At 36.9% G+C, this 14,748-nt stretch overlaps 1 protein-coding gene across 1 annotated transcript; it reads right to left on the bottom strand.

The window, feature by feature from the left end:
- Positions 1–6,220: 6,220 nt before the first annotated feature.
- LOC134532211 (uncharacterized) lies at positions 6,221–14,045 on the bottom strand. Its single transcript, XM_063368630.1, has 2 exons — positions 13,908–14,045; positions 6,221–7,069 (listed from the first exon to the last, which is right to left on the bottom strand). The coding sequence occupies exons 1-2, from the start codon at positions 14,043–14,045 to the stop codon at positions 6,221–6,223; spliced, it is 987 nt and encodes a 328-aa protein (XP_063224700.1).
- Positions 14,046–14,748: the final 703 nt, after the last annotated feature.

Here is a 14,748-nt window from a genome sequence, read left to right on the forward strand (position 1 = left end):
CGAGGAAAAATTTTTGTTTGCAATTGTAAGTGGGGGACACTAGCGTATGAAATAAGGAAGAAGCCTCAAATTTTATTTATATACCTTTTTTGACGCATTCAACCCCATACTTTTATTTTTACAGAGAGTTGAAGTGGGAATAATGTTTCAGTGGGTAACACTACTGACATATGTCTTCGGAACGCACTTATTTTTGTTATTATACATCTCAAAATTTATAATTTCATACACAATGTTTATAAAAACGAATTCTTACTTACCTCATTTAATCTATTACAAACCTCTTGTAATATACGTGTATTAGTAGAAGAACCAACGTAACATGCAAACCTTAGGTAAACACTGGTAGAGAATTGTTTGGAATAACTGTAATGCTATGCATATACTGACAATGTAAGAAACTTCCAATTTTATTAATTGTTTGCATAAGAATTAATCATTTTAAAAAAATCATAGAATAGGCCTTTACAGACTGAAAACCTTTCACGTAGTTTCAAGTCGCGTACATAAAAGTTTTTTAATATATATAATTACCAAATATTGTTGAATATATTTAACATTTTTATACATGTTACAACACACATATAATAACAAACCTATATAGTATATAAAAAGACAAACGCCAAATTTTAGCATTTTGTATTTCTTTTCTCTGTGTGAATAAAATAACAGTTCTTAACGTAGTTGCTAATACTGTACTATATTTCTAAAAAAAAAAAATTACGAAAACCCCTGACATCGTCACCATAACAATGATAAATTTGCAAAATAATTAAGGCACATTTTTTAATGCTACGAAGCACACTCTTAAGAGAAATGTTTTAAACTTATGTTGGGATGTAACTAATATCTTAAAAGCATTCTGAAACCGTTACTTTGAGGGAAACCTTAATATACCGAACACCATACCATCCTTTAATCGAGTACGATTTTCGCTTCTTAAGACCCATTTGTCTTCAAAATGCACTGTACTGTGTAAGTAATAAATCAGTCTTAAAATCAGTTAATTATTTTATCTTCCTATTTCATATTCTAATTGAAATAAATATCAGATAAGCATGTGTTACTTGTATTACGACATCAAGGTATTATTTATCAGTAATTAATATTTCATTTTATTTTTTTGTTAACTAATGTGCATAGGGCAGTGCACTAGACATCACTACCTGTGTGTAGTGTTGCGTTACACTTTTTAACGCATTAGAGTTTACATAAAATGATAAATTCAAAATTTTGTTTAAAAGTATAAATATCAGCGATCAATTTAATTAATGTCCAGTATAACTCAGTCAGTAAAACATTCGGAAATATGTATAGGACCTGTTAACCTAAATATTTGTTAACAGTTAAACTGAACTAAGATGTGTTAGAGTGGTTTTTTCTCTGTCCGTATATTAGAGGTATGGAACATCAATAAATTTAGTTTAAAAAACTAAAGAAACATGCTTTTAAAGATTATCAAACTAAAAAATTAAAAATAATTTTAAAATTTTATTTATGACAATGGTATATAAGCAATACTAGTATAAATGAGAAAAAAAACTTGAGGCGCTTTGTGCCATATTTTTTGTATATTAAGCGCCCCATGCTTTTTTCTCATTTATACTAGTATTGCTTATATACTATTGTCATAAATTAAATTTTAAAATTATTTTTAACTTTTTAGTTTGATAATCTTTAAAAGCATGTTTCTTTAGTTTTTTAAACTATATTTATTTTTAACTTTTTAGTTTGATATTCTTTAAAAGCATGTTTTTTTAGTTTTTTAAACTATATTTATGTATAATTATCATAGGGAAATGAGTTACCGACACTACCTATTACCATCTGAGATAACTATTTGGAGTTGCAACGTCACAAAGAAATGGTAAAGTCTCTCCGAATCATTTACAGTTAGATGTATGGATATAATCTTAGAATTTACCAGAAAAAAAAAACATTTTTTTTTTCCGGCATGGCCGGGAGTAGAACCCACGATCACTGAATACAAAAGCTGACATCTCAGATGTCGCGCGCCTTAGACCGCTCGGCTAATGAACGTGATGAAATTGGTGGGACATTTTACAGTGATGAGCCACTCACTCTTAGTCGAAAGAGTTACAGACGGACAGACAAACAAACATACAGGTGAAGCTAATACAAAGCATGTAATAAAATACGCATCTGTCGCCCATTTACTTTAAATACAGAATTATAAACTACATATTGTGAAAACATTCTGCAGCAGTTTTTGCTGAACGGAAAAACACGGATGAGAAGACCGACAAAATGTGTTTGGTAAGTGATTTTTCGTCAAATGAAATGGAACAGGACAGTGCTTATCAGAATGAAATTACAGAACTACTTTTGTGCAAGGAAATGTATTTTACAAAGACATTTCAAGAGAAATCACCTTTAAATGAAATAGATCTTGCTGACATGGAAGAAATAGACTTAGATTTAGAGGCCAGGCCCCTTTCAAGTGACGAAATTTCTCTTGAAGGGCTGAAATATGTTTCTGGCTATATAGCTCACCGTTTCAGAAATAAATATCCTGACCTTGGCACTACGGATTTCAATTCAGAGGACGATAGCTGGATACATGTACAATCAAAGGGTAACTTAAAATGTCCCACTAATGAATTTTTTGAATTAATAAAGATCGCTGAAATGTGTTTTGATAATATTCATGGCAACAATTTGTGCCAAAAAGAGCGGATTTTTGAATCACTGACTAAAATTATTTGCGGAACTACTGAAAATTAATATCCAGAAGAAGTTATATACTGTTTTGTCAGGACAAGAACGTATATGCGTATCAAGTATTTGAACATGAAATATTTTAACGAACAAGACCAAAAACGCAAAGAAAGAAATAAGATGAGGAAAACTACCCTCTAAGATTTTTCAGTGTGATAGTGTCCACTTTCCTTCACCATAATATGTATGTTCATAATTTATTTACGATGTTTTTTAATTACTATATTTAAGAAAAGCATTTATTGTGAATATCGCAGCAATTATGTAGGGCTTAAGGTATTTACTGTATTCCAAATATTGAGTATGTCATTTTTATTGCCTTTATTAAAAATAATATATATATTAACGATGTAACAAAATTGCGATATTTTTGTATTGCTATTGCAATTTCGTTTCTTGTAAACATTATTGTAGACTTTTTCATATTGAAATTAAATTTGCTATAGGGTTGTTTGTATTTTAATTTTACAGTTATAAGATTTTATATATGTTGTTTACTGTTTACAAACATTTGAAAAATATTTCCTTAAACATATTTCCATTTCCATGGCAATAGTCTTGTTAGCTTTTCGGGTAACTCTTCTACATGGATGATAAGATGGTGCGACATCTAAAACATATCACACCACCTTTACACAACTATAAAACTAAGAGGTGTTTTCTTTACATAATATTAAAGCACAATGTTTCCTTGTGGCGTAGGTGATTTATAATTTCCATTTATCTAGAAAAATGGGCTTTCAGAATGTTTTTTAACACACAGTGTTTGGGAAGGTTTTTGAAGAAAAAAATTGACTACGCGTTTTATTTTTTTGCAGCTGAATTCGGGCACTTGCATGAAATATAATTAATCTGTAGGAAGCGCAATGGTTTAAAGTATTGATGTTGAATATTTGAAAAGATTTATTGAAATAGTGTGAGAGAATGAGCGAGTTGAGTGAGAAGAGTGCGGGAGTGGCCACATGACGTCTGCGCAGTTGCGGACAAAAAATAATCCATTCCGCCTCCCCATGGCGAAGGATGAGTGAAAGAGAAAACCTGCTAAACCTTCCCCTCCTCCGGGCACGATAGAACCGTATTGGCTGTGTGTTAGAGGGAGAGAGAGATAAAACCTTCGAGGTTCTGTTAATTCCTCCTAGATGGCAGGCCGCAGAGCGACCGCCAGCAACACCCTTCCCATATGAAGGCCATCTCGCCACTGACGAGCTGGAACTAAGCTCCTGACCTCCCTACATAGTAACGGTCACCCACATAGGCATCTAGACTCTTTAGTGGTCATATGATACAAAATTCATTGTTTTCGGGCCTGTGACCGTTTTTTACCGTGCACCAATCGCCTTAAGTTCCACAACAGTGAAATAAAATGTAATTAGGCTGTCTTCTAGATAATACATTTGCTAGTGGCCACCAGGCAGTTTCTTCAAAATTTGTAGTCCAACATCTGTAACACACTAAATATCTGGTTAAAAATATTACTTCACAAAAAAAAAATTAGAAAGTTGTATAATTCAACATATAATAATATTTATATTTCACCTATTTACTTAAATATTGGGATTTAGCCGGTAACAGCACATGAATACGTGAGATTGATATTTTTAAATCTACATACCTCAAAGAAAAATTTTAATTTTTCCTCTGAACGTAACTGCTTTGAATCTAAAACCAATTTGGAAAAATTTATCAGAACAAGTAAATTTTCTGATAGTTTGTTCTTCAAAGAATGGTAATAATTTTTATTTGATTCATATTTAGCATTTATCAAGAACATGAGAATTGACTTTCGCTTAGTTAGCATGTTCAACTATTTATTTAATTATGTAAATAATTAATGGGCTGGTCCTCTATGTTCATCCAGGCTTGGAACTGTGACTAAGGTCACATTACCAGTGTTTCTTGTGTCAGAACCACACAGACCTCAAGAAACAAGTTTCCCGACATTATGACTGTCTATTTATGTAAGAACATTGAAATGGCTCAGGTGCATCCAGGCATTTAAGGCTGCAACAAACATATTCCACATATAAGTAAAATTCTCCTTACAAACATAAAACTCTCCATTTAACATTAGCGTCTAGTTTTATCATACCTGCAACCATATTGCGGCCTTACAACTTGTTTGCTATGTGCCTTAGCACTTCTGACATGCCTCTTGCATTCCAATGCAAAAGGCCACTTTTGGTGGTTTGCCCGTAATAGCTACAGAAAACAAATAAGCATAAATTCAAAACATATAATTATGTTACAATTCATTTCATATATCAATATTAGTGACACATCATACTGTAAGGAAACACTTAAGTGTACAAAAATAGCATTCAATAGCTTACATTAACATCACTTGGCACTGCCATTTTGCAATAAGTTAAATGATAGAAATAAGATTAACTCACAATGGATTAATTGAAAAGCCCTAGGACGGTATATATATGTGTTTGTATGTGTGTGTGTATATATATATATATAATATTGCAGACAATACTTCAATACAGGTTTGTTATAGGGGTATGAAAATCTAACTAATTTCATTGTTTACTTACTATTCATAACAACATTACAAAAGCATACTCACCATATTATCATTTGTGCCTACCATCACCAGCAATTTCTTGTCTTTCATTGCTTACCGATTCCTGGTGATGGTCCTTGCATTTTTCGAAAGAGTACTTCCATTAATGGAAAGACCTAATTTATTTTGGCCATCTGTAGGATTAAAAAACATATGCCATTTATGAACTGCCTCATCTGTTATGACTAAGGAAGAACATAAGAATGAGCTAAGTTTTTTTGCCAATTTTTATTTTACCTTGTTTGTATACCTGCAGACTCCTTCCTTTTCTGGCCTTATCGCTCCATCATGGTGTTTCCGAACAGCTCATATCCTTTAAATTCCTACAGTTGTGATATTATAATACTTAAAGTGATTCTTTTTTAATCCACTCGTTACCCTTGCTTCAATGTTGCAATTATGACAATTACTGTCGTAACATGAGATTTGAAAGCTAAATTTAACTATTTAAATTTAACATTGTTTTAGATAAGTTATGTTTATGAGTGATATTTTTTTTAAATTAATAGTATATACATTGCACATGATCGTCTAACTGAACTACCTTTACAAAATTTATTTCTAAAAAATTGAATTTAAAAAATTTTACTAAATTAAATAATTAATATAAGTATGTGACCAAGTTATGTTATAACTGTAGATGTTCTAGTACTGGAAGTAATTACTAACATTTCTAATAGTTATGTAATGATAATGTAGAATGAATAATGTACAATCCATTTCAAGGTCATGCTTTGTACAGAAATGTCACGGTGTTTATAATCAATGGTTCATCAGTTCATTACGGTATAAGAAAGTACAAGGAAGAATTTCCTCTGTGACGGTGCATAGTTATCTACAAATTTTATAACTCCACATTACTGCCGCTGCACTCTTACGAAGGCTTCGCTAAACAGAACTGATGTTTCGACACTACAGGCTCGTACAATGAGCCGGAATTTTCCTGCGCATGGGCGACAGGCCGTTGGGTGTAGGGGAGAACACAGTCTGCATGAGGAGGGAAGTGGGAACGCAGTCTGCATGAGGAGGGAAGTGGGAACGCAGTCTGCATGAGGAGGGAAGTGGGAACGCAGTCTGCATGAGGAGGGAAGTGGGAACGCAGTCTGCATGAGGAGGGAAGTGGGAACGCAGTCTGCATGAGGAGGGAAGTGGGAACGCAGTCTGCATGAGGAGGGAAGTGGGAACGCAGTCTGCATGAGGAGGGAAGTGGGAACGCAGTCTGCATGAGGAGGGAAGTGGGAACGCAGTCTGCATGAGGAGGGAAGTGGGAACGCAGTCTGCATGAGGAGGGAAGTGGGAACGCAGTCTGCATGAGGAGGGAAGTGGGAACGCAGTCTGCATGAGGAGGGAAGTGGGAACGCAGTCTGCATGAGGAGGGAAGTGGGAACGCAGTCTGCATGAGGAGGGAAGTGGGAACGCAGTCTGCATGAGGAGGGAAGTGGGAACGCAGTCTGCATGAGGAGGGAAGTGGGAACGCAGTCTGCATGAGGAGGGAAGTGGGAACGCAGTCTGCATGAGGAGGGAAGTGGGAACGCAGTCTGCATGAGGAGGGAAGTGGGAACGCAGTCTGCATGAGGAGGGAAGTGGGAACGCAGTCTGCATGAGGAGGGAAGTGGGAACGCAGTCTGCATGAGGAGGGAAGTGGGAACGCAGTCTGCATGAGGAGGGAAGTGGGAACGCAGTCTGCATGAGGAGGGAAGTGGGAACGCAGTCTGCATGAGGAGGGAAGTGGGAGTATGGGTGGGAAGCAGAGAGCTGATCCTGAAGAGACCGGGAATAAGACCAAAAATGAGTTGGTGTTGAATGACATTGGAAAGGGTAGGGGGAGCTGACTGTACTTTGATACTGTATACGAAACATTAGACTTAAATTATTTACCAGACATCATATCTTGGAAGGAGGGTACAGAAAAAAAAGTATGTCAGAACCCTGGGAGCAACAAGAGGTCCAACTAATTTAGTTTTAGTCTAGAATAGTCAGTGAGGGATGTTAGTCATGGTGCTAATCACTGCCATGGCTGACCAATCCCCCTCCTAGCACATGATGCATGCAACCTTTCCTGTATGGCTAACACAACACCCTGCATGATTAGAGCGTATAGGCATAGCGTGAGATGCACTTAGTTTCCCTCCCTAACCTGGAACCCTCACAAACACACTTAGTTTTTAGTTAGGTTAGTAAAAAAAATTGAGACATGATGGGTCAAAACAATATTCATATAAATGCAACCTTCTGGTTATCACGCCAAGAAAGGCACTGGGCAGTACGTAAAAATGCAAGTTAGCTAAAAAATTAATGGTTTGTGTCCAACTGGTATGCAAGTAACCTTAATTGTAGATGGGAAGTGTAAAGTTAATTTCTGTCACGAGTGTGAATCAAAGTCATTTGCGAATTCAGAAAAAAATCTTCAGGCACAGGCTTTGAAACTTGCTGATAATATACCACCAGATACTATTATTGGAGAAGGTCATGATTAAGTTTATTGGAATACCATTGTCAAAGCTACATTTACTGACGAAGCAGGACTTGCAGAATATTGAGCGAGTATGCAAATTCAGTTTCATTGAATGAAAGTGACAACCCATGTTTTCGAATGTAGAAACATCGGGGATTAAATGAAACTATCTCCGCCATTTATAGAGTCGTCTTGTTAATTTAATAACCATTTAAAAGCAAAAAAAATAAATAGATAATAATTTAAATTTGTAATTAAAAAAAGGACAGCATTACAGTACCAGTGGCACCATAGAGATGTCCAGTATATAATTGATCATTCATCATGTCTGCCATTTATTAAATCTTTGTTGGTGAAGTAAATTATCACACCTCAGGCATTGTAAAGTGAGAAAATTCTGATATATTTACTTTACATCTGAAATATACATTTCTGTCAATGTTAGATTAATCATGAGTAGAGCCACCTGTTTGTGGTGAAAATAAATGGCAGATTTCGTTAATTTTTTTTGTTGATTTCTGTGTATTATTCGTCATTTTTAAAACTAATTTAGATAAATTTTTTGTCGCTTTTAGAATTTTTTTCTTTTTAATGCTTTTTTTTCTTTTTAAAAACTCAGGTAATTTGTGATCTTTAAAATTTTTAGTTTTATTGAAGTCATGCAGAAAAAACAAGAATTTAATAATTACTTAAAGTGTACAAAAATATTTACAATTAACATAACACTTGTCTCTTCCCAAAGAACATTTTAAAAACCTAAATTTTTCATTTCTTATGGATAAGTTATCAGTGTTATCACCCAACGGACATTAGCTAGATGAAAAAGCCAGTGCAGTCATCAGTTCCATATTTTCTGCACAGATACTTGTCCTTCTGTCTGTCATAATGTTTCCGTAATAAGAGAAACCTCGTTCAGAGTCAACGTTGCTGATAGGAATCCGCAAAGCCTGCACTGAACATTCCACAAAACATGGAAAGTCTGACTCCATAGACAATAAAATTGTCAGTACATCTACATCTTTATCAGTCTCTGTGTCAGACTTCACCATATCCCTGAAAACAGAGTATGCTTCCAAATACTGACTTGGGGAAAGCTGTTTCCAAAAACACACACTGACCCTTTCTGTCTGTGGTTTCATCGCAATAATAGAAACCCGCTTTTCCCTTACAGCATTTTTCATTTTTTCTTCTTCTTCAAGTATCAATTGAGGCACATACACATCTTGTAGCCTACTTGCTGTAGGCAAATCACCAGCACCTGGGAAAAGTAAGGAATGTCAGGAATGTTGTATAATTAGGCCTAGGGAATTTCCTACATTTGGATAGAATTTCAGGAATTTAAAACCAGAAATGTTAAAAATATTCTGAGAATTTAGTTTTTATTCAGTTTTATTTAGGTACAGAAAGCACTACAGTTCTTGTGTATTGAAATGTTATGACAGGGTGGCCAGCCAACCGGGAGATACGAGAAATAGCCAGGATTTCTTAAAAAAACCAGGAATACCTGGAATCAACCAGGAATTTTTATTAGAACCGGGAATTTTTTTTATGAAGTAACGATCGCAATAACATACGGCTGTTAAATGAGCACGTTCACCACCCGTCGAGGCACGACAGTGTGCTCGTGAGATATATTTTGTGAAAGTTAATTTGTTCATATTGCATTTAAAAACTTTTGTAGTACGTAAGAAACCGTTAACGATTCAGACTTCCATACTTATTATGTTTCTGTATTCAAAAGCAACAGCATTTTGGCTGAAAATGTTGTTGTAGGGTGGTAGTAATTTCTCGCACGGCATGTTGGTAGCACTAGTTTTGTATGTATATTTGTTTTTACTTTGCGCTCATGTTGTTGCGTCACGGTATCACGGATACTTTTCTCGAGTTTTTTTAAAAGTTTAGTTGTGCGGGACGTTGTTTTGAATTTTTTAATCTAACATGTAATTGGCGCAGACTATCAAAATGTCAACGAGTTCGGTCACCACATACAATGACAAATATACGGAAGAGTTTGAATGGGTGGAGAAAGATCCAAAGTGCAGGACAAACGCTATTTGCAATTTGTATAATGTTAAAATCAATATCGGTAGCATGGATGGGAAGAACAGCATTAGCCAGCCACGCAAGAGGGGCTAAACACGTGCGTTTGGTGTCAAGTAATTTTTGTGACGTGAGATTATAAATTTTTTTGTTGGTGGTAGGTTTTGTTTTAAGCAAGTTCATTGATTTAATTAGTTAAGTTGTCTATTGTTTAACGCCAATAAAACATCATATTGTGTGTGCTTTGTGTAACAAAAATACAAATTATATGCAAATATTGATTAAAACCACCCTTGAAAAAACCTGGAAAAAACCAGGAATTTTATTATCCCAGAAGAGTGGCCACCCTGCATATCATTTACTGGAATTTAATTTTTTTTACAAATTTCAGTGTAGTTTTAAGTTTCTGTGAAAGTCATAAAGTTTGTAAATCAAAGGATGTTTTTAAAAGTAGGCCTACCTTCAATGTACTTGTTCATCCAATCCCTTAATTTAGGATGATCAAGTTTCTCTAAAGGAATATTGGCTTCCATGAAAGCACGAACTGTTGACATAACAAATTCTTGTTTGTCTTCTTTAACCTTTTTCGTGCGGGAAATTACGTCGGTGAGTGAAATCTGACATTTGACACCTGAAGTATTTGCCGCTTCAGATTGTTTTGCAGCTTGTGCGAACGCTTTATTATTTTTGTGGGAAGCGCTGCCATTAATGTGTTTCAAACAGGTATCCTTCCTGGCCCACTGAATGCGCACGTTACAATACTTGCACATCAAAATCTTGTTGTTTTTGTCAAAGGTATAAAATACTTTGTGCGAGAATTCTTTCTCGCGGTTGTAAATTGTAACCACCATTCTAAACGTTTTATTTTGTAACGCTACATTAAACCTTCGTAGACTACACGCAGTCGACAAAGCAAACAGTAAACAAGCAGATCTACGACGAGACTAAATAATAACAGAATAACAACACCGCAAGACTCCCGACATTCGACTATATACATACTAATAACTGAACAAATATATTAAATTGACGAATCGTTCTCGCACGTCCAGTAGGTAACTGTTGGAGTTGGAGAACGTGTTTCAACTTCATAATGCTCGCATTTAAGTTCTCACAACTTAGAACTTTCTCTTTGCACCTTACCTAACCTAACAACAAGAACCTGAACCTAACCCGGTCAGAGAGAGGTCTCGTCACGATTCTTTAGCGCGAACATGACATCGGAATTTATCGAGCGTAAGCAGTTTTCGTTATTCTGTTGTTTGGAAATGGTAGTTTTTTGTGGACAGCAACGAGCTAGTCGACGAAATATTGATATATCTCACTTTAACATGGTCTGATCGCCTTATAGCACTTAATCGAATAAAAGTAAACACAACAGCCAGAGCAATACGTTCGGTTCGTGATTTTTTCGCGTTTTATCGCCATCGCGGTAAATTTCGCGCAAATTCCTAGATTATGGCGAAAATTTCACGATTTCGCGAGGCGCGAAAAACAGGCGGCTCTAATCATGAGATACTTACTGTTTTAAAAGTAAATAATTTAACCTTACCACGATTATCCACGTTCTGGGATGAAGATGGCCTAGTAGCTCTACAAATTGATGGTGAGGTGTCTGGAGCATCTGCCAATTCTTTATCCAGTTAAGCTACTGCAGAAATTGTGGCACTGGAGTCAGCCCTGGCCTTCAGGAGGAGGTTTGCTTTACTATCCCATTTCGAAACCACCTCCAAATCTAAATTGGGCTGGATAGAAGACACCACAGTAGCTATTTCCTTTATCTGAGATAGGGAAACAAACACTTTCCCCCTTCCTGTTGCCATAGCATGAAACCTTTCCGTCTGGCGATGCTAAAGATAATGAATTCAGAAAAGGTTTAGATAAGTCTTGCGGAAAATGAAAACATTAATTACGGCAAATCTGACTAGAACCATTCTTTCTTCCTTAGGAAGACAAACATGAAGTTGCCTGCTGCGTTCATGATGTCTCAACTGTCACAAGGGTGCCTCTTTCAGATGATGACAAAGACCCCACTTGCTTTTATCCACGAAGGTTTGTTAGGCACTGTCATAATGCCGGTCTCGTCAATGTAATAGAGATTGTTGGGAGAGAATTTGTATTTTTCATATAGCAATTTCAAGAGATCATAAAACTTTACAAACTGACACATGGTCGAAAAACTTTGTACGTACAAGTGAAGTTTTCTCTGGATTTCTCAATGAAATATCTTTTTGCCTTTGTAAAAAAACCATAGAGCCAATCCTTCCCTGCTTTCCTTTTTTCTTTACTAAATGTGTTGGGAATGTCGTTACTTTCTGCTGACTGAAACGCGAATTCACGAACATCAGTCAAAGTAAGACCAAAAAGCCTCTCTTCAAAAAACAAAATAAACTCAATGAGTTCTTTTTTCTTGTACCACAGAGAACACTTTTATAACGACCCAAATTCTTTTCGGCAGCTGTTTGTGGTGATAAACTCTCATGACGGGCCTTTCTAACTCTATTCTCGAGTGTAGATTGTGTAACACCATACACCTGTGATGCTTTCCTGTAGCCCATTGTTCCTTCTAGCACATCTCGTATAGCACCTGACATACTTTCTTCTGTCCATTTCGCCCTACAATAATGACGTTGTAACGTACGCTGGGCTGCAGGTAAACACTCAATAAATTAATAAGTAAAAATTATGGCCTTGGAAGCGTCAGCCCAGTAAACAAACAAACGACAACAATAATCACAGAGGTGCCCAGACGTCGTACAAAGGAATTTACTTATAACCTACTAGGAACTCTAGGAGGCTATGTGGATCGAGGATGAATAATAATGAAATAACAAGACTGCTGGTTTGATTTATATAACTGCTCTTTCACTAAAATAATTTACTTAGCATTTTCTTTTCTTTTATCTTTAAGTACACATGTATTAAAATATATTAATTATAAACAGAAGGGAGCCCCGGGGCAACAAAATACATATAAAAGTAAAACAACCATATCTCTTAAACTTGACCCTGGTTTTAAGTGAGCTTGCAGGCTGAAAAGAAAGACAATTACATTTTGTTTTTATTTTTCTTTTGAAATGAATTTAACTATATCCTGTGTCCTGAAAACTGGTGGTCCTGGCACTGGAGATTTCTGTAGATTAAAGTCCAGTCGAAATCATTTTATGTAGAAACTTGTATGTCGACCGGAGAGGGGAGATAACTCGTGACTGCATGGTAGCCAATCACGGACTGCTAATTTTGGCAGAGAAGTTCCATTTTAATTCTTGCAGGCTAATCTTGCACATTATTCTTCCACCCCGCCTGTAACCAAAGTCCCAAATTGCTTAGACTGGTTAACAGGCGGCTAAGTCTGGGCAAGACTATGCCCAGGGAAAGGCCAAAAAAAGGGTGTGGGGGTAGGTATGACGACCACTTACTCAAAGTAGCGGGGTGAAGTCACGTCAGCTGGCTCCAGGAGTAGAGTAGGCAACTCACGGCGCGGAAGTCTGCGGAAGCCATGACGAGAAAGGTGAAGAAATAATTTAGATCAAGCAAAAACTATTACGGGCAGCCAAATTTAAAAATAAGAAAATTAAGGCATCTATGCCTTGACGTTGGCGACTACATGACGTAGTGTCGAGTCTTGGAAGTACTAGTGAGGTGGACTCTCGCGAATCGCGACGCGTGGTCCGTACCGACCAGATGCTGCCCGCTGAATCTTTGAAAATGGCGTCGGGTCGCCTAATTAAAGAAAGTAACTGCCCTCATCCAAAGAGGGGGGTGGTTATTGCCCGAAGGTGTCCGGAGATGCCCGAAGGTGGCGAAGCAGACTGCAAAATGCTCGCCGCGCTCTCACACGAGTTGCAGGTAAACTAAGATCGCAATCGCCCTGCGACTGCTGCCAAGGTCGATTATGACAAGCTGTCTCTTATGGGAGAGATGAGTAGTGCTCTCTGGCGGCCAAGATGGGAACCTGCCTGGAGGGTCACAGAAACGTCCGCTAGAGTGCAGTGGGCACACTCGCAACCAGCGGACAGAGCAAGGTTAGGGATTTTTCCTGCCGCTAGGCTTCGCTGAAGGCTCTGTTTGACAAGGGCGAATGTCCTTGTAGAGACCATGTACCCTGAGCGGGTTCACGGGAGGTCGATGCTCCGGGTTGAAGTTCCCAGGAAGCCACAGGTGGGAGATGAGGGAAAATCTAAGTCGCCTGGGAAAGACGTCGTGTGGACCGTCCTGAGGCGTCGCCGAGGACTGTAACATGGTCCTCGACGTGCTGGCAAACAGTTTACCTATGCTTGCCTCCAAGAAATGAAAGTTGCTAGCGGTGGGCTTGGGGTAGCGTTCGCTACCACAAAAAGTCATACTGTTACAGGGAGAAAATGTGATGCAAACCGCTGCCGAGATGCTGCGATCACCAATGGTCAGCAAAAGGTATCTAATTGGGCCTGCGAACAAACACAGGTGCACTGGGTTGCACAAGATTACGTCGGAGTGTACAGTAATGGAAACAAAATTAAATGAAATTAAAAGGCAACCTTATTTTTGTGATATTCTTCTATAAAAATTAAAAATTAAATTAAAAATTCAAAATTTGTGCCCGAAAATTATGATAAACGGCACAACGTGGCATCCTGATAATCTGATGAAAAAAGGAAAAAAAGTCAATTTAAAATTTGAAAGAAATATTCCGATGTAGGGGCCTACAAAATTGATGCATGTGTAAAATTCCAAAATAAAAACGGATATTAATATTAATTACATTAAATACATTACACACTTTTTTTCCCACATACAATATTAGGATGTAAAGCACTTGTAATTACGAATTGGTTACATTTCTACAACAAAGTAACCACAGGTAGGATAAAATCGGGTACCCGGTTTTGCCCCATGTTACAACCTACAAAAAATATGGTGTCCCTTTCCACACAATGCATGATAAAAATTTTATCAACTATGCAGA

This window comes from Bacillus rossius, chromosome 5, assembly GCF_032445375.1.
Source record: "Bacillus rossius redtenbacheri isolate Brsri chromosome 5, Brsri_v3, whole genome shotgun sequence".
In the NCBI taxonomy this organism is placed as follows: Eukaryota; Metazoa; Arthropoda; class Insecta; order Phasmatodea; family Bacillidae; genus Bacillus; species Bacillus rossius.